The 27470-nt window shown below is 43.6% G+C and overlaps 2 protein-coding genes across 6 annotated transcripts in view; one reads left to right on the top strand and one right to left on the bottom strand.

Annotated features, from left to right (window-relative positions):
• The window catches only part of LOC124553655, a 276328-nt gene that overhangs the window by 34206 nt on the left and 214652 nt on the right, over positions 1-27470 (top strand). The window lies entirely within an intron of this gene.
• Positions 1-27470, bottom strand: part of LOC124553653 (serine/threonine-protein kinase OSR1) — a 549990-nt gene that overhangs the window by 377902 nt on the left and 144618 nt on the right. Inside the window, exon 1 of one of the 5 annotated variants that reach the window (XM_047127533.1) lies at positions 21023-21362. The exons of 3 other annotated variants lie outside the window; for them this stretch is intronic. In XM_047127533.1, coding sequence (XP_046983489.1) covers positions 21023-21066 — 44 coding nt within the window. In that variant the 5' untranslated portion in view covers positions 21067-21362. Of the gene's footprint in view, positions 1-21022; positions 21363-27470 lie in introns of those variants that run through there. One more of the 5 variants, XM_047127535.1, reaches the window with a different exon arrangement.

The following is a 27470-nucleotide window of genomic DNA, read 5'->3' as shown; positions in this document are numbered from 1 at the left end:
CTCTTGGTCTCCCTCTACGATTTTTACCCTCCACGCTGCCCTCCAATACTAAATTGGTGATCCCTTGATGCCTCAGAACATGTCCTACCAACCGATCCCTTCTTCTAGTCAAGTTGTGCCACAAACTCCTCTTCTCCCCAATCCTATTCAATGCCTCGTCATTAGTTATGTGATCTACCCATCTACTCTCCAGCATTCTTCTGTAGCACCACATTTCGAAGCTTCTATTCTCTTCTTGTCCAAACTAGTTATCGTCCATGTTTCATTTCCATACATGGCTACACTCCATACATATACTTTCAGAAACGACTTCCTAACACTGAACTCTATACTCGATGTTAACAAATTTCTCTTCTTCAGAAACGCTTTCCTTGCCATTGCCAGTCTACAGTTTATATCCTCTCTACTTCGACCATCATCAGTTATTTTGCTCCCCAAATAGCAAAACTCCTTTACTACTTTAAGTGTCTCATTTTCTAATCTAATTCCCTCAACATCACCCGACTTCGACTACATTCCATTATCCTCGTTTTGCTTTTGTTGATGTTCATCTCATATCCTTGTAACCCCTCATATTATGAGAAAAAATACTTGTATAGAGGAGGGCAATTTCTCCTCACGAACGGCTGGCGGTAACATTTAGATTCCTAGCAACAGGGAGGAGCTACAAGGATTTGGAATTTTCAACTGCAATATCGAAACAAGCGTTGAGTAAAATAATACCCGCAATTTTTCAATTAGAGCATTGTATGCTGCTGTCTTTTTGTCTCAGTCACTATATTCTTTACTTTAGTCTTCCACAAACTTTTTTTTTTCTTTATTGATTTTCAATTCCTCCCAAAGGGGGCGGGCTGGCAGCAGCTTAGTACGCTGCTCTACAGCCTACAGACTTTTATTTTAAAAAACGGAAGAAGAAAAGAAACAAGAAAAACAGGCGATAAAATGGTGATGTCAAGTGTAAAATGGCGGAAAAATGCGGAAAGTTAAAACAGAAAGCAAAAGGTGTTGGCAACGTTAATAAAAGACAGAGGAATCAGACAAGTAATATAGCACACACGCAATTAAAAAAACACGGCGACAGACTGGTTTCTGTTCGCAAGAGATAAAAAGCACACCCAGCGACAGTATGATGGCCGTTCGCAACACTTCCCAAAAAACACAACACGGAACACCCACTGTAAGACACTCACTGTAGAACACTCACTGTAGTACACTGCACGAAAGTGGCAGCACAAAGATGACACTCCCGAGCCAAAGGCAGATGGGGGGGGGGAGCTGCAGGAGGGGGAAGAACAAGGAGGGAGGAAGGAAAAAAACGAAAAAGGGGGGGAACCAAGGAGGGAGAGGACTAATAAAGGGGGAGAAGGGCAGACGCGAGAGGAAATGGGAGGAGGCAGTGGAGGGAAATGCGAAAGGACTCGGGGGAGAGAAGGGGGCAGTGAGAGGGGAGGTGGGGAAAAAAGAGGATGGAAGGGGGGAGAGGGAGCCCAGGAAAAGGACAGAGGAAAGGAGGGGAAGTGAGGATCATCCGGGAGGGGGAGTTGATGGAAGCCACCTTGGGAAAGGAGATGTGTAGGGTGTAGAGATGGAGGGTAGGGGGGACACAATGGTGAAGACGTGGCAGGGGGCGGGGATGGGAGAGGAGAGGAGCAGCCAGGGGGTGAGGGGGTTCGAGGCGGCGGGAGTTGTAGAGGATGCGGATATGTTCGAGGAACAGGAGCAGATGGGGGAAAGGAATGAGATCATAGAGGATCCGGGTGGGGGACGGGAGGCGTATACGGAACGTGAGGCGGAGTGCGTGACGCTCGAGGATCTGGAGGGACTTATAGAATTTGGGGGGGCAGATATTCAGGCAGGACTGGCAGAACAGAGGATGGGACGGATTAAGGATTTGTAGGTGTGGAGGATGGTAGAGGGGTGCAACCCCCATGTCCGGCCAGAGAGGAGTTTGAGGAGACGGAGGCGGTTGTGGGCTTTGGATTGGATGGAGTGGAGATGAGGGATCCAGGTGAGGTGACGGTCAATGGTGAGGCCGAGGTAGGTGAGGGTGGGGGTGAGGCGGACAGGACAGACACCGACGGTAAGGGAGAAATCCAGGAGCCGGAAGGAGCGAGTGGTACGAACTACGACGATTGCCTGGGTGTCGGAAGGATTGATTTTCAGGAGCCACTGGTTACACCGTGCAGCAATAAGGTCAAGGTGATTCTGGAGAAGACATTGGGACCATTGGAGGGTAGGAGCGAGGGCAAGGAATGCGGTGTCATCGGCATATTGCAAGAGGTGTTCCACAAACATGGGTGGTTTCTATATATTTCAATGAATTCACTTACAAACTCTCGAGAACACTGACGAGTATCAGCCACAAATACAAACACTAGACTGAGCAAACAGCTGTTTCGCGCCAGATTTGCGGCGATCTCCGGTCCACACGCTCCAACTTGTCTGCGCAGATGTGGTTTGAACCCACAGATTTGAGAGGCTTCGCTCAAACCTCCAACTCCAACTTCCAGGTTTGCACACACCTCAGGTTGGTGAAGATGTGATGTGTGCAGACAGATAGCGTACTGTGAAACAGAGGAAAACTACTTGACCTGCCTTACGGCTGCGCCTTCTGTTAAGCCGGGTTCACACAGGCAACTAAAGTATCGCCACTGCTAATGGCGAACTGCAGTCGCTTTGTAGTTGCATCTGTGAACTCCTAGTTTTCGGTGGCGCCATTTCAGAAGCGCAACTTTTGTCACGCCACAAAAAGTTGAACTTGGTTCTACTTTGTTGCGCCATTTTGCCTTCTCCACAATCGAATAACGTCATTCGATTGCTACCTCGCGGCTGGATTCAAACCTATCTAGTGCGTATTCGTTCGCAGATAGTGCTTTTGTTCGTGCTTTTGCTATTAATATGTCGAAAAAGTGGTCAACAGCGACAATTATAAGATTCTTGGAGGTGTATCAAGAACGAGAATGCCTTTGGAACCACAAAAGCGAATCATACAAAGACAGAAATTTCAGAGATGCTGCATTAATTGAAATAGTAAACAGTATGCGTGAATATGTACCTGGAATTGATGTAACTACAACAAAATTAAAAATTCGAAGCATTCGAAATGCTTACGTGAATGAACATAAAAAAGTGCTGAAATCACTTAAGAGAGGTGCGTCTACAGACGGTATTTATAAACCCAGCCTTGCTTCGTTTGAAGCTGCAGACCGGTTCTTAAAACATGCAGTCGAGACAGGAGAGACGAGAAACACTTTGGGTAAGTAATATTTTACATTTATTATGATTCCAAAACATCTTATTTAGTAACATGTACAGCCGTTTAATGAGCTGGGACAGCTGCAAACTGCGCAATGACGAAGAATTTGTGGCGTCCTGTGTGAACGGTAGCTCACACCGCCACTCCAGCATGACTTGACTTGTGCCGATACTTTCGTTGCGTGTGTGAAACCGACTTTAGGCGTAAACTGCAATTACCATGGCGCTCTATTTAAGAAATGCTAAAGAAGATGAAATCTTTCTTCCACATTGTGGTTGTGCACAGTGCACAACAGGCATTTTTATATACAGTAAACTGTCTCAATAGGACATCTACAACTTTTCTAGTCCTGTATTCCTCAGTTGCGAGTAATATTACGGTCCACAAGAAAAAATTATCAATATACTGTAATATGTCTCAATAGGAATCTGATATCTAAAATGTTTCGATTATTATCAATGTTATGTAATTTCTCTCCCGCTTCGAATGTATGCTTCTGATTGTTTTAGTGACCACAAATAATTTTAATTTCGAAGGTGTAGACTTAGAGAAAGCTTTTGACAATGTTGACTGGAATACTCTCTTTCAAATTCTAAAGGTGGCAGGGGTAAAATACAGGGAGCGAAAGGCTATTTACAGTTTGAACAGAAACCAGATGGCAGTTATAAGAGGGAAGCAATGGTTGGGAAGGGAGTGAGACAGGGTTGTAGCCTATCCCCGATGTTATTCAGTCTGTATATTGAGCAAGGAGTAGAGAAAACAAAAGGAAAAATATGCCATAGGAATTTAAGTCCAGGGAGAAGAAATAAAATCTTTGAGGTTTGCCGATGACATTGTAATTCTGCCAGAGACAGCAAAGGACCTGGAAGAGCAACTGAACGGAATGGACAGTGTCTTGAAAGGAGGGTATAAGGTGAACATCAACAAAAGCAAAACGAAGATAATGAAATGTAGTCCAATTAAGTCGGGTGATGATGAAGGAATTAGATTAGGAAATGAGACACTTAAAGTAGTAAAGGAGTTTTGCTATTTGGGGAGCAAAGTAACTGATGATGGTCGAATAGGGAGGATATAAAATGTAGACTGACAATGGGAAGGAAAGCGTTTCTGAAGAAGAGAAACTTGTTAATATCGAGTATAGATTCAAGTGTAAAGAAGTCTTTTCTGAAAGTATTTGTATGTAGCCATGTATGGAAGTGAAATGTGGACGATAAATAGTTTAGACAAGAAGAGAATAGAAGCTTTTGAAATGTGGTGCTACAGAAGAATGTTGAAGATTAGATGGGTAGATCACGTAACTAATGAGAAGGTATTGAACAGGATTGGGGAGAAGAGGAGTTTGTGGCACAACTTGACCAGAAGAAGGGATCGGTTGGTAGGACATGTTCTGAGACATCGAGGAATCACCAATTTAGTATTGGAAGGCAGCGTGGAGGGTAAAAATCGTAGAGGGAGACCAAGAGATGAACACACTAAGCAGATTCAGAAGGATGTAGGTTGCAGTAGGTACTGGGAGATGAAGAAGCTTGCACAGGATAGGGTAGCATGGAGAGCTGCATCAAACCAGTCGCAGGACTGAAGACCACAACAACAATTACAAATTCACAATTTTCGGACTTTTTCCTTTGGTTGTACCGTAAAACGCTGCTTCCTTCCACATTTCATGATTCTAGGTGAACGGGAAATACCTTATAGATTTTAATGACTGAGTTTGCGAATATCGAAGTATGTGACACAGATGGACTTATCTTTTGATTGCATTAGCTTAGGAGCTTGCACCACTGCGGGACTATAGACCCCATTATGTTGATACGTCAACCCATTCTTGCCAAAAAGGAGTCTTAAAACATGGACGGACAGACAGTTAATCAGTTAATAAATGACCTTTTTTTGTGTGATGTAATGTCAAATTCACAATTTTCGGTTTCTCCTTTGTTTGTATTGTGAAACCTTGCTTCGAGCCACATTTCGTGATGCTAGATCTGCCGGAAGAACCCTATAGCTTTTGCTGAGTGAGTTTGGGACTATCAAAATTGACACAAATGCCCGTATATTCTGATTGCATTGTCTCAGGAGAGACCATAGACATAGTATGTGACATAAATTTCAACATAATACGTCCTCCCATTCCTGATAAAATGGAGTGTTAAGGGGACCACACCCTGCCCATGTAACCCATGTTAATTTAGGCAAGTATTTGACCCATTTGTGAAAAAAAACTATTTGATGCAGGACTTTAATATTTTTACTGTATATTACATGATGCTAATGGAGTCAACTGTACGAAAATCTACTTTATCCATGTTATAGTTTTTAAGAAATCCTTTTTTAAATTTATTAACAAAAATATTAACTTTTTTCTGCAGAAAATATTTTTTTGTGAACTTCCTAATGGGGGAATATTAATGAATGTATTACCAGAGGTGGCTTTTTATGTTATGCAGAGTCTCTGATAATTTCATTTATTTATCTATGATAGTTTCTGATATATAATGGGGCATATGTACTGAACATTTTAGTTGGTCGTTAATTGACTTTAAAGAAAAAATTTTTGAAATTTGTATCTTACAATTAATTAAAACTGTCCTGCTGCATGTGATGGCCCTTCTTTGGCCTCTACCAGGGCTTCCAGCTTCTTTTTCACCTTCCTGGATGTTTGTCTTGGTTTCTTGGCTATATTAGGTGCAGACCTGTCTACATCGGCTATCCTAATTTTATCGCAATGTTGCAGGCAGTGATCGTATTTTTACCAGCATTAATTTCCAACTTTTTCAGTACCCAACACTTTCCAATATTACCACAAATGAATGTAATAACAGCATAATGAACTCGTAGGTTCATTGTATGCGTCCCTACAAATGCAGTTTTAGGAAGGCAGTTCCAATTATGCTGTTGAAACATTCAATTTGGGTTCTGTGTCTGCCCATGCAGACATTTCCTTAGAAGGGCAGGACGAGCCAAGTCTCTGAAAATAGCTTTAATTGCTGTAATAACAGCAGCAGGAAGAGAATGCTGGTAAGAATAAGATTCTCCAGTTGCCTGAGCTCTATTGTATTTGCACCACGAATTTTCTCCTGATGGACACAATCCATGACATCAGTAGAGGACTTGTGGAAAAATATGGCCCAAACATCTCTCTTCATTGCCTCCAGATTTTCTTTATTCGTCCTACTTGCCTGCCCATAGTGTACCTGCAAGTTTTCTATTTCAGTTTTAGTTAACCGTCCCTGTCCGGTCAACAATTTTCCATGTTCTAATTTTTTTCCTCTCATATCAACAGTTAGTTTTCTCAGCCTTGTTCCCAGACGTTTTTGAACATGGCCTATACATTCTGTTTTGTTAATAATGGCATCTCCACATGGCTTAGAGTTGGCAGTGGGTGACAGAAAAGTGGGTGTGGCACATAAACACATGTGGTGGGAAAATGCTCGAAAAAATTTTTTTCGTCAAAATCCTTTTCAGAGTACTTAAATAAAACCTTAATCTATCGAAATATGATGAAAACAGAAATTTTTTTTCGACCTGAACCACGGTGTGGTCCCCTTAACAGATGGACGGACAAATAAACAGTCAGTTGACAAATGAGAAAAAAATTTTTTTCGTCTAATAAAATTTCAAATTAACAATTGTCGGATTTGCCTGTGGTTTTACAGTGAAACCTTGCTTCTTGTCAAATATCATGATTCTAGGTCAACGGGATGTACACAGTAGGTTTTGATGAGTCAGTCTGTGAGTATCAAAATATGTGACATAAATGCCCGTATCTTTTTACTCGATTGAATTAGAAGCTTCAGTTTTTTTACGCCGCCAAGGGACAGTAGAAGTTAGTATGTCACATAAATTTCAAAACTACATGTCTACCCACTCCTGAGAAAAAGGATTTTTAACAGTCGGGCAGACATACAGACAATTAACACTGTGATCCTATACGGGTTTCTTTCTTGCCGAGAGAGGTATAGAGCCCAAAAATATCAGCACAAGTCGACCAAATTGGTTTGACGACGAATACTTGTGTTTCACACCGAAGCTGCATCAGACTTGCGAAACAGGGTGTAGCTGCCCTTGAGACGCTCCCTGGCGAGTGACGTTTGTGTGTGTGTGTGTGTGTGTGTGTGTGTGTGTGTGTGTCGCAGTGACAGCTCGCCTTTTACAAGGGTCGCTGGCAATTATTAGCGAACCGTTGCAGCTGGCACGCAATGCCGTTTTGTTTACAAACAACTCCAGCTGATGCAATAGCCACACTCCATTCATGCCGACACGCTCAATGTAAAGGCTGCGACCTCGACACGAGACATCCGCAGTCGCTGTTATTTCTGCATTTTAATCACTATTTGACCTCAAGCGTAATAAGACCTTACAGTCACCCTATCTGGAAACTGATATTATTAGCCCCGAAAGACCTTTTGTCAAATAAAAAAAAAATCTCCCGTCCCAACGTCCAATTGGAAGGATCGTAGTGACTCTAGGAGATCTCCAAGAACTCGGTTTAAAATTCTGATTCTGTAATACGCTACGTTCTTAGTTATTTATGCAACGCATAATCAGCTGATTTAAGTGTCAGGAAGTCATTTCTGAAAGTGTTCGTATGGAGTGTAGCCATGTATGGAAGTGAAACGCGGACGATAAATAGTTTAGACAAGAAGAGAATATAAGCTTTCGAAATGTGATGCTACAGAAGAATGCTGAAGATTAGATGGTTAGATCACGTAACTAATGAGGAGGTATTGAACAGAATTGGGGAGGAGTTTGTGGCACAACTTAAGTAGAAGAAGGGATCGGTTGGTAGGACATGTGCTGAGGCATGAAGGGATCACCAATTTAGTATCGGAGGGCAGCGTGGAGGGAGATCAAGGGATGAATACACTAAGCAGATTCAGAAGGATGTAGGTTGCAGTAGGTACTGGGAGATGAAGAAACTTGCACAGGATAGAGTAGCATGGAGAGCTGCATCAAACCAGTCTCAGGACTGAAGACCACAACAACAACAATCATCTGAAGACGTCGGTTGTTATCGATTGTAAGAGACATGTTAGTTTGAAAAATGTGCATTGAAGTTTTAATAAAATGTCACAATTGAGTTACTTCACATACACAAAATGCAATTTTTTTTACTCAGGTAAGTCATCGTTTTCAAATATATCTGCTGCAAAGACGTATTTTTAAAATTTCAAAATTGTAAAATTTTTTTCCTACAAGGTGTACAACTTTGCTTCCGCCGTTTTTGCCCAACATTTGAGGCTTTAATGAAACAAATTGGTTACACATGTATCATTCAAAGTATTTTCCGTCGCTGGCCACTACTTTAGCCCGTCTTTCAGGCAGTGTTCGATCCCGCATCGAAAAAATTGTTCATCTTTGGAAGCGATTCTCGAATCGATCGGCCGGCTGGAGTGGCCGAGCGGTTCTAGGCGCTACAGTCTGGAACCGTGCGACTACTGCGGTCGCAGGTTCGAATTCTGCCTCGGGCATGAATGTGTGTGATGTCCTTAGGTTAGTTAGGTTTAAGTAGTTCTAAGTTCTAGGGGACTGATGACCTCAGATGTTCAGTCACATAGTGCTCAGAGCCATTTGAACCATTTTTTGAATCGATCGAATTTGTGAGTTCTTCATGAGATCGGAAGTGTTGGTCAGCCAGGCCATGCGCCATTGATCTAAACAGGTGATAGTCAGAGGGAGCAATGTCTGGAGAATGCGGCGGCTGGGGTAGGACTTCCCATTTTAACGTTCCCAAGTACCTTTTGACCTCTTTTGCAACGTGGGGTCGAGCGTTGTCGTGCTGAAAAGTCACTGTATCGTGCCTCTCCCTGTATTGCGGCCGTTTGTCTTTTAATGCTGTGCTCAGACGCATTAATGGCGTTCGATAACGAACACCTGTGATTGTTTCGCTCGGTTTTAACATCTCATAGTACACGACGCCGAGCTGGTCCCACCAAATGCAGAGCATGATCTCGGAGCCGTGAATATCCGGTTTGGCCATCGTCGCGGAAGCATGGCCTGGATATCACCACGATTTTTTGCGTTTAGGGTTATTGTAATGAACCCATTTTCCGTCCCTGGTCACAATGCGACGCAGAAATCCCTTCCGTTTTTGCCTCTGAAGCAACGGTTCACAAACGCCATTCAACGTATCCCGGTTTCATCTCACACAGGAACCAAGTTCCTTCTTTCTGAATCGTGCGCATAGCCTTGAGACGTTTTGAAATGGCTTGCTGTGTCACTCCGACTAATCGCACCAACTCTTCTCGAGTTCGACGCGAGTCTTCGCTCAGTAATCTCTTAAATTTTGCATCTCAGAAAACGCTCTCTCTTCCACCACTATCCGGTCTAAGACGTTAAAATCGCCGTTCCTGAAACGTTGAAGCCACTCACGACACGTTCTTTCCCTAACAGCATCCTTCAATCCTTTCAATCATCAACTTTCTGCTCCGAATGCGAATATTTTGTTGATGCTGATGTAGACAGGGTTCGCAAGGGAAGATATGAGTGCTAGTTTTTGCTGTTCACTGTTCGAGATTGTAATAATAGAGAATGTTGTGAACGTAGTTCGATGACCCCTCTGCAGACACCTAAGTGTGATTTTCAGAGTATCCATGAGGGTGTGGACGTAGGTGTACTACATTTTATCATTATATTTGTTCATGACTAGTTATGTAGATAAACCTAACATCTCTTACCTATTTTAACAAATGTGAACATGTTAAGAATAGTAATGGATGCAGTTATCTTTGTAAGACAATGTGACAATAGACTCTAATTATTGTATACTATAAAATAGCTTTGCGCCTTTCCTAGGAGAGGCAAACCTACGTTTCTAGCATTTGTAGACTTAGAGAAGGCTTTTGACAATGTTGACTGGAACACTCTCTTTCAAATTCTGAAGGTGGCAGGGGTAAAATACAGAGAGCGAAAGGCTATTTACAATTTGTACAGAAACCAGATGGCTGTTATAAGAGTCGAGGGGTATGAAAGGGAAGCAGTGGTTGGGAAGGGAGTGAGACAGGGTTGTAGCCTATCCCCGGTGTTATTCAATCTGTATATTGAGCAAGCAACAAAGGAAACAAAAGAAAAGTTCGGAGTAGGGATTAAAATCCATGGAGAAGAAATAAAAACTTTCAGGTTCGCCGATGACATTATAATTCTGTCAGAGACAGCAAGGGACTTGGAAGAGCAGTTGAACGGAATGGGCAGTGTGTTGAAGGGAGGATATAAGATGAACATCAACAAAAGCAAAACGAGGATGATGCAATGTAGTCGAATTAAGTCGGGTGATGCTGAGGGAATTAGATTAGGAAATGAGACACTTAAAGTAGTAAAGGAGTTTTGCTATTTGGGAGCAAAATAACTGATGATGGTCGTATAGGGAGGATATAAAATGTAGACTGGCAATGGCTAGGAAAGCGTTTCTGAAGAAGAGAAATTTGTTAACATCGAGTGTAGATTCAAATGTCAGAAAGTCGTTTCTGAAAGTATTTGTATGGAGCATAGCCATGTATGGAAGTGAAACGTGGACGATAAATAGTTTAGACAAGAAGAGAATAGAAGCTTTCGAAATGTGGTGCTACAGAAGAATGCTGAAGATTAGATGATTAGATCACATAACTAATGAGGAGGTACTGAACAGAATTGTGGAGAAGAGGAGTTTGTGGCACAACTTGACTAGAAGAAGGGATCGGTCGGTAGGACATGTTCTGAGGCATCAAGGGATCACCAATTTAGCATTGGAGGGCAGCATGGAGGGTAAAAATCGTAGAGGGAGACCGAGAGATGAATACACTAAGCAGATTCAGAAGGATGTAGGCTGCAGTATGTACTGGGAGATGAAGAAGCTTGTTCAGGATAGAGTAGCATGGAGAGCTGCATCAAACCAGTCTCAGGACTGAAGACCACAACAACAACAACGTAAAGTAGCTGACACACTCGGCGTTGGCTGGGTGATCACTTTGCTGATTTTTTACTAGAAACGAAAACATAAAATGAATTGTGCTTGTAGTGTAATACCGAAAAAAAATTCATATGCGCGTTTTCGTGACAACCCCTTTGAATTCTGAAACAATCGTTGAAATAAATACGCATAATGCACAAAAGCACAGTATCCAAATTAAGAAACATGATCCCTGACAGTTTGTGCACGCAGGGCGCAATTGCTTCGCGTCTCTGCAAGGCGATTTTAAAATGCCTCTTTTGCAACGCCTCTACATAGCTCTGTAGACGGCTATTGTTTTCGCCTGCAGTGGTTTTGCGCTTCGCGGTTGAAAGTTGTCAAGGCATTACCGGGTTTCAGGGATTCCCTTAAGCTGACTAAACTGCAGGTAAAGAGTACATGTATTAACACTTCATGCAATATGCGGAATTTTTTCACACACTCTTGACCCATGTGCTGTACGGTGATACGTTTGTGTGGGTACAGTCAGCGGCATATGTGGATACTGCCTGCGAAATTTGCGAATAGAGTTTGTAGCGAAAGAGTAATAAACTTAAACGTCAAGCATTCTGCGGCAGTTTTTCACGCATCATAGTGTTTATGACGTCACATCTCCGGCTTCATGCGTCATACAATGATATAATTTTGTACGTACATTCAGCGGCATATGTGAATGCCTTCTATAAAATGTGTTGCGAACAGACTTAGTAGCAACGAAGTAACAAATTTAAACATCATGTACAATACGGCAGCTTTTCAAGCTTCTTAGTGTTTGTGTCATGTCTCCTTTAACTGTGTGTGCCACCGCAATATAATTTTGGAGGTGCATTTAGCGGCATATGTTGACAGTCATGAAATCTATTCGCAGTATGGACAACCATCAACTGTATAATGGAATGACGACAGTAAAAACTAGTGTCGGACTGGGACTCGAACACGATTTTCCGCTAATCGTGAACATCTACATATATACTCCGTTAGCCACCAGGCGGTGTGTGGCGGAGGGCACAATTCGCGCCAAAGTCATATTCCCCTCTCCCCCCCCCGTTCCACTCACGGATCGCGCGAGAGAAAAAGACTGTCTGAACGCCTCAGTACGAGCTCTAATTTCCCTTACCTTTGAATGGTGATCACTGCGCGATATGAAAGTTGGTGGTAACAATATATGCTCTACATCCTCAGCGAAGATCAGATTTCGGAATTTAGTGAGCAGCCCCTTCTGTTTAGCGCGCCGTGTATCTGCAAGAGTGTCCCACTTCAAACTTTCTATGAGATTTGTAACGTTCTCGCGATGGCTAAATGTACCAGTCACGAATCTTGCTGCTCTTCTTTGGACCTTCTCAATCTCTTGAATCGGACCCAACTGGTAAGGGTCCCATACAGACGAACAGTACTCCAAGACTGGACGAACTAACGAATTCTAAGCAATTTCCTTTGTTGAAGGACTGCATCGCTTCAGGATTCTACTAATAAACTGCAATCCAGAGTTCTCCTTGCCCGTTACTAGTGTAAACTGATCGTTCCAAAAAAATAAAAAAAAAATCCGCTCTGAGCACTTAATTTTTGAGGTCATCATCAGTTCCCTAGAACTTAGAACTACTTAAACCTAACTAACCTAAGGACATCACACACATCCATGCCCGAGGCAGGATTCGAACCTGCGACCGTAGCTGTCGAATCTGATCGTTCCATTTGAGCCATTTGAGATAATTTCGAATAGTCACACCGAGATACTTGACCCCTCAAAGTGGTAGAAAGTTTCACTTATTTAGGGAGTAAAATATCTAGTGATGGAAGAATAACTAACGAAATTAATAGAAGGTTACAGAAGGGAGGCAATTTTTACCAAACAATAAAACACCTGAATGAGATTTTCACTCTGCAGCGGAGTGTGCGCTGATATGAAACTTCCTAGCAGATTAAAACTGTGTGCCCGACCGAGACTCGAACTCGGGACCTCTGCCTTTCGCGGGCAAGTGCTCTACCATCTGAGCTACCCAAGCACGACTCACGCCCGGTACTCACAGCTTTACTTCTGCCAGTATCTCGTCTCCTACCTTCCAAACTTTACAGAAGCTCTCCTGCGAACCTTGCAGAACTAGCATTCCTGAAAGAAAGGATATTGCGGAGACATGGCTTAGCCACAGCCTGGGGGGTGTTTCCAGAGTGAGATTTTCACTCAGCAGCGGAGTGTGCGCTGATATGTAACTTCCTGGCAGATTTGGACTAATGAAGTTTCATAAAGAGCGAAACTCCTTATGTATAAGAATTATTACATCCCTATTGTCACCTATGGTGGACAAACATGGACAATGACAGAAAGGGACTGGAGCAGACTGCAAGCAGGGGAAATGAAATTTCTCAGAGCAGTTAAGGGAAAAACAAGAATGGAAAGAGTAAGGAATGTAGAGATTAGAAAGGACCTTAAACAAGAAAGTACACGAGAAGAAATTGAAAAAAAAAAAACAGATTGCGATGGTATGAGCATGTTAAAGGATGCATGGGCAGAGACTCCCCAAAATTATGGAAGAACTGAAGATGGATGGGAAAAGACCTAGAGGGCGCTCAAGAACACGGTGGAAAATGGGAGTGAGAAAATCTGTAGAAAGGAGAGGGGTGACCTGGCAGCAAGTGGGGGAAGAAAAGTGGTGGGAGGACCGAGCCAAATGGAGAGGACTCAGACCCGGCAGTAGCTGGAGCGGGATTCGGATATAGATAGACATTAATGGGGATTTTCGCCCTGTTACCCGCCGTAGGTTACACTTACTAATAGTGAGAAATAACAGCCAGTCATTACACCACGCATTTATTTTGTGCAAATCCTCAATCATTTGTTCACAACTTTCGTGTGATACTAGTTTCCTGTAGACTACAGCATCATCGGCAAACAACCTAATGCCGCTGTCAATACCATCAACCAGATCATTTATGTAAATCGTAAAAACCAGCGGATCTATTACGCTGCCCTGGGGCACACCTGAAGTTACGCTTGTTTCTGTTGAAGTCTCGCCATTCAGGACGCCATACTGCTCACTGTATGTTAGAAAACTTTCTATACAACCGCGTATGTCATTGGATAGACCGTAAGCGCGCACTATTTGTAGCAAGCGACAGTGGGGAACTGAGTCGAACGCCTTTCGAAAGTCGATAATATGGCATCAACCTGCGAGCCGGTATCTAGAGCATGTTGTATACCGTGCACAAATAGGCTACGCGAACGCAACACAAGCACTGCATTATCGTATGTGGATGGTGTCTGAGAAAATTTGTTGCAGTGGAGTTAGCAGCAAAGAAGTAACAAATTTAAGCGTTATGCACCATGTGACAGTTCTTCATGCACGTCGTTGTTTATGATTGTCAGGCCTCCTGAACTATGATAGGCAGATTGTTCTTACCCGCACAGCGATTGTCGCCTAACGGTAAAGGATACGTGTACATTCGACATCGCTGCAGTAGTTTAGGAGGAGATATGAGACATACACACATATACAGGGTGTTACAAAAAGGTACGGCCAAACTTTCAGGAAACATTCCTCACACATAAATGAAGAAAAGATGTTATGTGGACATGTGTCCGGAAACGCTTACTTTCCATGTTAGAGCTCATTTTAGTTTCGTCAGTATGTACTGTACTTCCTAGATTCACCGCCAGTTGGCCCAATTGAAGGAAGGTAATGTTGACTTCGGTACTTGTGTTGACATGCGACTCATTGCTCTGCATCAAGCACATCAGTACGTAGCATCAACAGGTTAGTGTTCATCACGAACGTGGTTTTGCAGTCATTGCAATGTTTACAAATGCGGAGTTGGCAGATGCCCATTTGATGTACGGATTAGCACGGGGCAATAGCCGTGGCGCGGTACGTTTGTATCGAGACAGATTTCCAGAACGAAGGTGTCCCGACAGGAAGACGTTCGAAGCAATTGATCGGCGTCTTAGGGAGCACGGAACATTCCAGCCTATGACTCGAGACTGGGGAAGACCTAGAACGACGAGGACACCTGCAATGAACGAGGCAATTCTTCGTGCAGTTGACGATAACCCTAATGTCAGCGTCAGAGAAGTTGCTGCTGTACAAGGTAACGCTGACCACGTTACTGTATGGAGAGTGCTACGGGAGAACCAGTTGTTTCCGTACCGTGTACAGCGTGTGCAGGCACTATCAGCAGCTGACTGGCCTACAGGGGTACACTTCTGCGAATGGTTCATCCGACAATGTGTCAATCCTCATTTCAGTGCAAATGTTCTCTTTACGGATGAGGCTTCATTCCGACGTGATCAGATTGTAAATTTTCACAATCAACACGTGTGGGCTGACGAGAATCCGCACGCAGTTGTGCAATCACGCCATCGACACAGATTTTCTGTGAACGTTTGGGCAGGCATTGTTGGTGATGTCTTGATTGGGCCCCATGTTCTTCCACCTACGCTCAATGGAGCACGTTATCTTGATTTCATACGGGATGCTCTACCCGTGCTGCTAGAACATGTGCCTTTACAAGTACGACACAACATGTGGTTCATGCACGATGGAGCTCCTGCACATTTCAGTCGACGTGTTCGTACGCTTCTCAACAACAGATTCGGTGACCGACGGATTGGTAGAGACGGACCGATTCCGTGGCCTCCACGCCCTCCTGACCTCAACCCTCTCGACTTTCATTTATGGGGGCATTTGAAAGCTCTCGTCTACGCAACCCCGGTACCAAATGTAGAGACTGTTCGTGCTCGTATTGTGGACGGGTGTGATACAATACGCCATCCTCCAGGGCTGCATCAGCGCATCAGGGATTCCGTGCGGCGGAAGGTGGATGCACGTATCCTCGCTAACGGAGGACATTTTGAACATTTCCTGTAACAAAGTGTTTGAATTCACGCTGGTAAGTTCTGTTGCTGTGTATTTCCGTTCCATGATTAATGTGATTTGAAGAGAAGTAATAAAATGAGCTATAACATCGAACGTAAGCGTTTCCGGACACATGTCCACATAACATATTTTCTTTCTTTGTGTGTGAGGAATGTTTCCTGAAAGTTCGGTCGTACCTTTTTGTAACACCGTGTATAATGTATTTTGGTAATATTTACAAATGTGTCTTCTGTGTGCCTGCCTCTATAACTCAGCAAACCACCTCTACAGCTTCTTGCGGGGTCTACTCCCCATCCATGAAGATGGTTTCGGTTTGGAACTTCAGTGGTTGGGTTTGAATATATGGGTCTCAAAAAGAGGACATCGCACCAATAAACTTCTTATGGGAAGTAGGTGAAGCAGCTGGCAACTGATTAGCAAAGTGGCCGAGACTGGCTGGAATGTTCTTTCTGGAATGTTCGAGAATGTTGTAGAGTATTCTAGAATGTTCCAGAATCTTTCAGAAACTTCGAGAATATTCAAAATATTCTAGAATTTTACAGAACATTCGAGAATATCCTCGAATGTTTCATTATTCTGTTGTGGTGAGGATACATTCGAGTTGATAAGGGTAGGCATACGAGACGATGAGATGCATGGGTAATTTCCAAGAATGATTGCCTTTCGCAGTCACGGAATCCAAGCGATGCATATCGAAAGTGCGATTGTAAATCGGTCATGCTACTCTGGTGGCGGGCGTTATCATCGTCATTTTTATCTGTTTTGCGTCGTTCCCTTAGTTGCTCTACGTTACGTACTCCCGCGAATTATTTGTGAGTCGCTAGGGAAAACCAGACGATTTATGTCGGTAGTGAGTGGGATGTGTGGTGTTATTGACGTTTCTTCGAGGAAAGGAGGGACCATGTATACTGTGGTGGTGCGAAGTGTGTAAAACTCCATGTGTGTAAAACTTCATTAAGAAGTGTTTCGATGCTGAAATAGCGTGAAAATTTCATTGCAGACAGTGCGGAAAACTGAGTACCACGGCCGGCCGGAGTGGCCGTGCGGTTCTAGGCGCTACAAAAAAAAAATGGCTCTGAGCACTATGGGACTTAACTTCTGAGGTCATCAGTCCCCTAGAACTTAGAACTACTAAAACCTAACTAACCTAAGGACATCACACACATCCATGCCCTAGGCAGGATTCGAACCTGCGACCGTAGCAGGTCGCGCGGTTCCAGACTGTAGCGCCTAGAACCGTTCGGCCACCCCGGCCGGCTAGGCACTACAGTCTGGAGCCGAGCGACCGCTACGGTCGCAGGTTCGAATCCTGCCTCGGACATGGATGTGTGTGATGTCCTTAGGTTAGTTAGGTTTAATTAGTTCTAAGTTCTAGGCGACTGATGACCTCAGAAGTTAAGTCTCATAGTGCTCAGAGCCATTTGAACCATTTGAGTACCAGGAAGAATACATGGTTCGACTCTTACCAATCATCCATCCAGACCAACGTAATTCTTCTATCTTGCTGGATTCGAGATTACACCTCGCAAGCAACAGCATCGGAAACTGACTTCTCTGCTGCTACCGTGTGCGACTATTACCGGATTTGCAGAGAAGTGTGTTATGTGGTAGCCACGAACGACAGTGGAGCTACTGGTGGTCCGAGTAAAGTTGTTGAAGTGGACGAATCTCACATAGCAAGAAGGAAGAACCATAGAGGACGACCTTCAAAGAGTGAATTCGAACATATTAGGCTATTTGGTGGAATAGAAAGAGAGTTCCGGAAGTGTTTCGTTGCCACAATATTGTCCACGGACAAGGTCACTTTAGTGGCTCTGATACAGCACTTTATATTGCCTGGTAGTAAACTCATTACCGACGGGTTCCAGTCCAACATGACACTCAAAGCAGAAGGATTGGACCACGAGTTCGTCAACCACTCTGTAGACTTGGTGTCTTTGGATGGCCCCAGTGTGCACACGCAGAATATCGGGCGGCTGTGGGAATCTGTGAAGTCTTCCATTATATCTACATCTATCTACATCTACATCGATACTCCCAAGCCACCTGACGGTGTGTGGCGGAGGGTACCTTGAGTACCTCTATCGGTTCTCCCTTCTATTCCAGTCTCGTATTGTTCGTGGAAAGAAGGATTGTCGGTATGCCTCTGTGTGGGCTCTAATCTCTTTGATTTTATCCTCATGGTCTCTTCGCGAGATATACGTAGGAGGGAGCAATATACTGCTGGACTCTTCGGTGAAGGTATGTTCTCGAAACTTCAACAAAAGCCCGTACCGAGCTACTGAGCGTCTCTCCTGCAGAGTCTTCCACTGGAGTTTATCTGTCATCTCCGTAACGCTTTCGCGATTACTAAATGATCCTGTAACGAAGCGCGCTGCTCTCCGTTGGATCTTCTCTATCTCTTCTATCAACTCTATCTGGTACGGATCCCATACTGCTCAGCAGTATTCGAGCAGTGGGCGAACAAGCGCACTGCAACCTACTTCCTTTGTTTTCGGATTGCATTTTCTTACGATTCTTCCAATGAATCTCAGTCTGGCATCTGCTTTACCGACGATTAATTTTATATGGTCATTCCCTTTTAAATCACTCCTAATGCGTACTCACAGATAATTTATGGTATTAACTGCTTCCAGTTGCTGACCTGCTATTTTGTAGCTAAATGATAAGGGATCTTTCTTTCTATGTATTCGCAGCACATTACACTTGTCTACATTGAGATTCAATTGCCATTCCCTGCACCAGGTGTTAATTCTCCGCAGATCCTCCTGCATTTCAGTACAATTTTCCATTGTTACAACCTCTCAATACACCACAGCATCATCTGCAAAAAGCCTCAGTGAACTTCCGATGTCATCCACAAGGTCATTTATGCATATTGTGAATAGCAACGGTCCTACGACACTCCCCTGCGGCACACCTGAAATCACTCTTACTTTGGAAAACTTCTCTCCATTGAGAATGACATGCTGCGTTCTGTTATCTAGGAACTCTTCAATCCTATCACGCAATTGGTCTGATGGTCCATATGATCTTACTTCGATCATTAAACGACTGTGGGGAACTGTATCGAACGCCTTGCGGAAGTCAAGAAACACGGCATCTACCTGGGAACCCGTGTCTATGGCCCTCTGAGTCTTGTGGACGAATAGCGCGAGCTGGGTTTCATACGACCGTCTTTTTCGAAACCCATACTGATTCCTACAGAGTAGGTTTCTAGTCTCCAAAATTCTACAACTGATCGACGTTAGAGATATAGGTCTATAGATCTGCACATCTGTTCGACGTCCCTTCTTGAAAACGGGGATGACCTGTGCCCTTTTCCAATCCTTTGGAACGCTACGCTCTTCTAGAGACCTACGGTACACCGCTGCAAGAAGGGGGGCAAGTTCCTTCGCGTACTCTGTGTAAAATCGAACTGGTGTCCCATCAGGTCCAGCGGCCTTTCCTCTTTTGAGCGATTTTAATTGTTTGCTTAAAAGAGAAGGTCGTCCAGGAGATAGAGACGGACTACACTTGTTTCAGTACCTCTATTTCCACAACTTGCGTTTGCATGATATTGGCAGAGTTTACCCAGGCTATGCCAAAAAGGGAATTGTTCCCGTAGCGCACACATTACACGGACTTTCACATGACGACGAGTAAGGTAAGTCGTCTCCTTTGTAATTACAAGTATGTTTGTAAAGCTCTTCTTTTGTCGCTCCTGTAGTGACCACCGTAAACATACTCATAATGCCCGCCACCAGATCGCGTGATCGATTTAGGATCGCACGTTCGATATGTATCGTTGGGACTCCGCGACTTCGATAGGCAATCGTTCTTGTAAATTACCGATTCATGTGTCGGTATACTATTCGAAATCACTTAGATCGCATCAAGGAAAGGTTAATGTTATAGAAAATGAAATAAATTAAGGGGGGGTAGGACGTGAAACGGGCCGACTTGGAGCAGGAGAGGCACCACAGGATATTTTAATTTCCACTGTCTAACTTTTACAAATAAATTCATAAAACTTTGTCACCATGGCCAGGAAGATTGAGGACTCACACTTATCGCAGGGGAAGTTCAAAAACGTAGCAAAATACCTTCTTTTACATGTGAAATTTCATCATTTTTTCACTTATTACTGGCTGCATTTGTTTCTGTAGGTACACTTTTCTTTCTAAGTAAGAGAGATTCTTCGATGAATTTTGCACAGCATACAAGCAGTACTTACAGGTGTATGAAACTCTAGAATTTTCCAAATCTATTAAAAACTGTGGTAAAAATTGAGATAATTAACTATAAAATTTTAGTTTTTTCTATACAAGAAGTTTCAAATGTAACAGTTCATTCATTTTTTTCATAAATTAAATAAACTCTAGATTTTCATACACATGTAACTATAGTTTGTATGCTGTGCAAAATTCATTGAACAGTCTCTCTTACTCAGGAAGAAAAGTGTACCTATAGCAACAAATGCAGCCAGTAGTAAGTGAAAAATGATGAAATTTCAGATGTAAAAAAATGTATTTTGTTACGTTTGTGAGTTTCCAATGCTATGAGTATCCTTCCTGGTCATGCTTTCAAAGTTTTATGAATTTATTTGTAAAAGTATAGACAGTAGAAAATAAAATGTCCTGTGGTGCCTCTCCTGCTCGAAGTCGGCCTGTCTGACGCCCTACCCCTCTTAAAGTGAAATTGATTTGTTTAAGGTAGTGAACTGTGTGTTAAATGCAAGTTTAGTCTGTTAATTTTCACGATGTTCTCGAGTTTCTCGAATGGTTTGGAGTGTTGTCAGAAAACAAAAATGAAAATGCAGGCCAAGAGAAGCTCTTTATAGCTATAAAAAATAGCAATATTAATTCATTTCCCACAGATTTAGTTCCACTTGGCACCATGTCAAGCTTTCACAATCACAGTTGATGGAAACTAGTGGGCAAATAAAAATTATCTGGTACAAAGTCTACAAATGGATGCTATTTGTCTTGAACGTACCTTTTCTCCTGAAAGTAAGCAGCAACGATTCCACACAAACACATAATTTCTTCTGATCTAACTGTCCTGCAGCCGTACCACCAACACTATATTTTAATGAGTCTCTGTAAAATGCGTACACGTATTTCTCAAAAAGCGTATGAATGAAATCGTGACAACAAAAGATCTGTAACAGTCCCTTTACACAACGAAAACAGCGACAGAGCCACGACAACAATCAACTAAGCAACGCGAACAGAGATAATGATCGAGCGGCTCGCGGCAGCCAACAATCCCTACCAGAGATGCTACGCCCAGAGCAGGCCCAGAGTCAAATGCTACCACTAGCTGACTGCCCCATTAAACCGCCTATTTGCCACCGCTCCTACAAATTTTCGGCTTCCGTTTCATCGGGAGTGACGCAACACGGCGGCGCCACAACGGCCTGTGTTTTCCCAACTTCTTTGCTTGTCTACAAATTTATCTGTTCCGCCGCGTCGCGAAATCTGCCATGTCTCGCTGTGAGTGCGTTTCGGTTCGCTTCCAAATTCGCGGAATCTAACTCTGCTGGCGCCAGCGCCTTCGCAATCTCAGGACTCCAAGGTTGGCGTTCCCCCCCCCCCCCCCCCCCCCCCGCTCCCCCTCTGACACATACATACATACAAACATAAAACATACACACAAATTGCGGTACCAAGATGATACCAAGGGGTAGTCTCCCTGTGAATGAAGAAATCTGTATTACTGAACTAAAACAGAGCATGATCCCATTTGAAGGCTGTCAATCTAAACGTTGCTAGCAGCATCAAAATTTTGGATTTCAGTATCTCATGAAATTATGAACGTAATTCAAAAATCCTGGATTCTGTCATAATCTACTCAGTAATTCTATCAGTACCACAGCATTTTCCACAACGTGCATTACTGAAGGGAGGGGTTACTTTGCGCCCACAATACAAAAATAAAAATACAAAATTCGTTAGTTGTACGAGAATCATTTTAACAACATACTTTTTGAAAAGCTACTGATGCGCGAGTAGCACCTGAAAATGACTTTTTAACACACTCTCATCAATATCAACGCTGTTCCAATAACGTCTGCTACGGACTTTATGACCACCACCAAAAACAATATGCAAATTTCCTTCGTTGCTGTTGATTTTAACTCTCAGCGCACTTTTTAAAGAACTACTGATGTGCAAGTAAGGGCGTGAACCTGACAGTACTGAATATGACATTCGCTGGGCAAGTGACATCTGCTACTGATACTTAAATTTTTATATTACGTTTAAATGAAAAATTTTAAACATATATGGAATCTGGTAGAAAAATTCATGAAAAAGAATTAATATTTTTTTTTTCAAAATTTTCAAATGTAAAGGAACTGGCTAGATTACAATATTTTCAAAAGGTGCGTGGCAAACAAAGAGTTGGACGTCTTGTGACAGCAACCACCGAGTTTCACAAGCAAAATGTTGACAGATTGATTCAGGACGATCGTTGTATCACTCAGAGAGAATTTGCAAGCACAATAGGCATTTCACAAGAACGCGTGGTTCACTTTATTGCTTTGCCTGGCTATCGGAAGATCTGTGCACAATGGGCACCCCGGATGCTGACTCCTGAAATGAAGGCGCACAGACTTGAAATTTGCCAGGAACTGCTCTCGCGTTACGAGAATGAAGGTGACGCCTTCCTCCATTCAACTGTAAAAGGAGAAGAAACGTGGGTACACCTTTACGACCCGGAGACGAAACGTGACACTGTGGATGCGGAAGCAGAGTGTCGATTTCTTCCGTGATGGCTTCACAAAAGTCGTTCATCGTTGGCAGATATGTATCCAACTGGTTGGTGATTATGTGGAAAAGTGAATATTGGTAATTAAATATCACGCTCTAAGGATTATTCGTGCGTTTGATTTATTAAAAAAATTCCCATCCAAACCCAATTAACGAAGGTGGAGGCATTACTTTTCATTCAACCCTCGTAGGCTCGCTGAATAAGGTGGCGTAAGGCCGTCGCATTGAACGGAGTGCATGTTGAAAAATAGGGTTTTGCAGCCAAAAGAATGAAGAATAATGTGTATTGGAATCCTGAAGAAAACCAACCTAATTGTAGAAAAAAAAAACGCATTGCATTACTTATTGCTCGCCACTCGTATATACAGGGCTATTACAAATGATTGAAGCGATTTCATAAATTCACTGTAGCTCCATTCATTGACATATGGTCACGACACACTACAGATACGTAGAAAAACTCATAAAGTTTTGTTCGGCTGAAGCCGCACTTCAGATTTCTGCCGCCAGAGCGCTCGAGAGCGCAGTGAGACAAAATGGCGACAGGAGACGAGAAAGCGTATGTCGTGCTTGAAATGCACTCACATCAGTCAGTCATAACAGTGCAACGACACTTCAGGACCAAGTTCAACAAAGATCCACCGACTGCTAACACCATTCGGCGATGGTATGCGCAGTTTAAAGCTTCTGGATGCCTCTGTAAGGGGAAATCGACGGGTCGGCCTTCAGTGAGCGAAGAAACGGTTGAACGCGTGCGGGCAAGTTTCACGCGTAGCCCGCGGAAAATTGGCTCATGCCGCAACTGGAGACCGACAGCGCCGACTCCATCTTTCAACAGGATGGTGCTCCACCGCACTTCCATCGTGATGTTCGGCATTTCTTAAACAGGAGATTGGAAAACCGATGGATCGGTCGTGGTGGAGATCACGATCAGCAATTCCTGTCACGGCCTCCACGCTCTCCCGACTTAACCCCATGCGATTTATTTCTGTGGGGTTATGTGAAAGATTCAGTGTTTAAACCTCCTCTACCCAGAAACGTGCCAGAACTGCGAGCTCGCATCAACGATGCTTTCGAACTCATTGATGGGGACAAGCTGCGCCGAGTGTGGGAGGAACTTGATTATCGGCTTGATGTCTGCCGAATCACTAAAGGGGCACATATCGAACATTTGTGAATGCCTAAAAAAAACTTGTTGAGTTTTTGTATGTGTGTACAAAGCGTGAAAATATCTCAAATAATAAAGTTATTGTAGAGCTGTGAAATCGCTTCAATCATTTGTAATAACCCTGTATATCACTGAAGGTATCCGCAATATTATATTGTTTGTACGACACAGTTCATGAGATGTTGGTCGGTATAAGTATGTAGATACGTGAACTCGCATCTTTTTAAAATGGCGTGCCCTAAAAATTCAACATCAGACACAAATTATTAATTTTTTACTTTTTTTTGTAAATATTTCTATTCGCCATATGCTTTGGGGACATTACGTGCACATACCGCCAACCCCCTTGCTGCAGTGGCAACACCGGTTCCCGGCAGATCAGCAAAACTACGCGCTGGCTTGGCAGCCACTTGGATGGGTAACCATCCGGTCTGCCGAGCGCTGTTGGCAAGCGCGATGCACCCAGCCCTCGGGAGGCAAACTGAGGAGCTGCTTGACTGAGAAGTAGCGGCTCCAGTCTCCTGAACTGACATACGCTCGGGAGAGCGGTGTGCTGACCACATGCCCCTCCATATGCCCATCTGGAGACGTCAACAGCCTCAGGATGATACAGCGGTTGGTCGGTACCGGTGGGCCTTCAAGGCCAGTTCAGACGGTCTTTGTTTTTTTTTCTTTTCTATTTATCAACATATATGACTGAACGCACCTGCGAAATTACGCCATTGTATGACACGTACATCATGTCATCAAAAGTATCCAGATACCCCCAAAAACATACGTTTTTCATATTAGGTGCATTGTGCTGCCACCTACTGCCAGGTACTCCGAATCAGCGATCTCAGTAGTCATTAGACATCACGAGAGAGCAGAATGGGGCGCTCCGCGGACTTCGAACGTGGTCAGGTGATTCGGTGTCGCATGTGTCTCTTTCAAATTCTAAAGGTGGCAGGGGTAAAATACAGGGAGCGAAAGGCTATTTACAACTTGTACAGAAACCAGATGGCAGTTATAAGAGTCGAGGGGCATGAAAGGGAGGCAGTGGTTGGGAAGGGAGTGAGACAGGGTTGTAGCCTCTCCCCGATGCTATTCAATCTGTATATTGAGCAGGCAATAAAGGAGTCAAAAGAAAAGTTCGGAGTAGGGATTAAAATCCATGGAGGAGAAATAAAGACTTTCAGGTTCGCCGATGACATTATAATTTTGTCAGAGGCAGCAAAGGACTTGGAAGAGCAGTTGCACGGAATGGGCAGTGTCTTGAAAGGAGGATATGAGATGAACATCAACAAAAGCCAAACGAAGATAATGGAATGTAGTCGAATTAAGTCGGGTGATGCTGAGGGAATTAGATTACGAAATGAGACACTTAAAGTAGGAAAGGAGTTTTGCTATTTGTGGAACAAAATAACTGATGATGGTCGAATTGGGAGGATATAAAATGTAGACTGGCAATGGCAAGGAAAGCGTTGCTGAAGAATAGAAATTTGTTAACATCGAGTATAGATTTAAGTGTCAGGAAGTCGTTTCTGAAAGTATTTGTATGGAGTGTAGCCATGTATGGAAGTGAAACGTGGACGATAAATAGTTTGGACAATAAGGGAATAGAAGCTTTTGAAATGTGGTCGTACAGAAGAATGCTGAAGATTAGATGGGTAGATCACATAACTAATGAGGAGGTACTGAACAGAATTGTGGAGAAGAGGAGTTTGTGGCACAACTTGACTAGAAGAAGGGATCGGTTGGTAGGGCATGTTCTGAGTCATCAAGGGATGACCAATTTAGTATTGGAGGGCAGCGTGGAGGGTAAAAATTGTAGATGGAGACCAAGAGATGAATACACTAAGCAGATTCAGAAGGATGTAGGTTGCAGTAGGTACTGGGAGATGAAGAAGCTTGCACAGGATAGAGTAGCATGGAGAGCTGCATCAGACCAGTCTCAGGACTGAAGACCACAACACCACCACCAACAACAACAACATGTGTCATACGTTTGTACGCGAGATTTCCACACTCCTAAACATCCCTAGGTCCACTATTTCCGAGGTGATAGTGAAATGGAAACGTGAAGGGACACGTACATCACATTAGCGTACAACCCCACTGACAGACCTCCGACAGTTGAAAAGTGTCGTAATGCGTAAAGAGGCAGACATCTATCCAGACCATCCCAGAGGAATTGCAAACTGCATCAGGATCCACTCCAACTACTGTGACAGGCGGGAGGCGAGAAAACCTGGATTTCGTGGTCGAGCGGCTGCTCATAAGCCACACATCACGCCGGTAAATGCCAAACGACGCCTCGCTTGGTGTAAGGAGCGTAAACATTGGACGACTGAACAGTGGAAAAACGTTGTGTGGAGTGACGAATCACAGTACACAATGTGGCGATCCGATGGCAGGGTGTGGCTATGGCGAATGCCCGCTGAAAGTCATCTTCCAGCGTGTGTATAGCCAACAGTAAAATTCGGAGGCGGTGGTGTCATGGTGTGGTCGTGTGTTTCGCGAAGGGGGCTTCCACCTCTTGTTTTGCGGGACACTATCATAGCACAGGCATACATTGGCTGAAGAGCAATTCCGGGATGGCGATCCGCGACGGAGTGGTCACACGATAGTAACACCCCTGTAATGGACTGGCCTGCACAGAGTCCCGACTGAATCCTATAGAACACCTCTGGGATGTTTTGTGACCGCCGACTTCGTGCCAGGCCTCACCGACCGACGTCAATACCTCTCCTCAGTGCGGCAGGCCCTGAAGCACGGGTTGCCTTTCGCCAAGAAACGTTCCAGCACCTGATTGAACGTAAGCCCGAGAGAGTGGAAGCTGTCATCAAAGCTAAGGGTGGACCAACACTATATCGAATTCCAGCATTACCGATGGACGGCGCCACGAACTTGTAAGTCATTTTCAGCCAGGTGTCCGGGTATTTTTGATCACATAGTGTACATAGATAACTCTGCTTCTGGGCCGCGTATCAAGATGAGATGTGCCAGATTTTAAGTTAGATCTCCAAAAACACAACTTTCGTAATGAAAATCAGTTTCGTGCAGCAGTTTTTGCGTGATGTGCACATAAACAGACAAAATAACTAACTAAAAAAAATTCACATAGTGTACATAAAGTTGTGGAACGAATATGAATAGTTCTTGCAATTAGTGTAAAGAACAGTACTAAGCGACAGTGTGTTATTACAGAAGTTGAAAGATGTAAACGTCAGTTGCAACAATTCGGAGCCGTCTGGATCACATAATATATTTTTAGCGACTCTTGGAAAGAAGAAAAAGCAGCTTCAGCCTGACATGGATTATTTCAAGACTGGTGACGTTCAGAGGCATATTTATGCGTACAACAGCAGGAAAGAGCATCCTAGAGCGGCAAAGCTAATGGTTTCGCAAAAAGAGAGTGAACTTTTCAAGGCTGGGAAAACGTAACTAAAAATTGTGCTGAAAAGTACAGACTACCGTTACAAAGCGCTAGGCGAACGGAGAGTCCCGTTAGAAAATGTAC

This window comes from Schistocerca americana, chromosome 11, assembly GCF_021461395.2.
Source record: "Schistocerca americana isolate TAMUIC-IGC-003095 chromosome 11, iqSchAmer2.1, whole genome shotgun sequence".
NCBI lineage: Eukaryota > Metazoa > Arthropoda > Insecta > Orthoptera > Acrididae > Schistocerca > Schistocerca americana.
The sequence above is the reverse complement of the archived record's forward strand: the minus strand, read 5'-3'. Positions and strand labels throughout refer to the sequence as shown.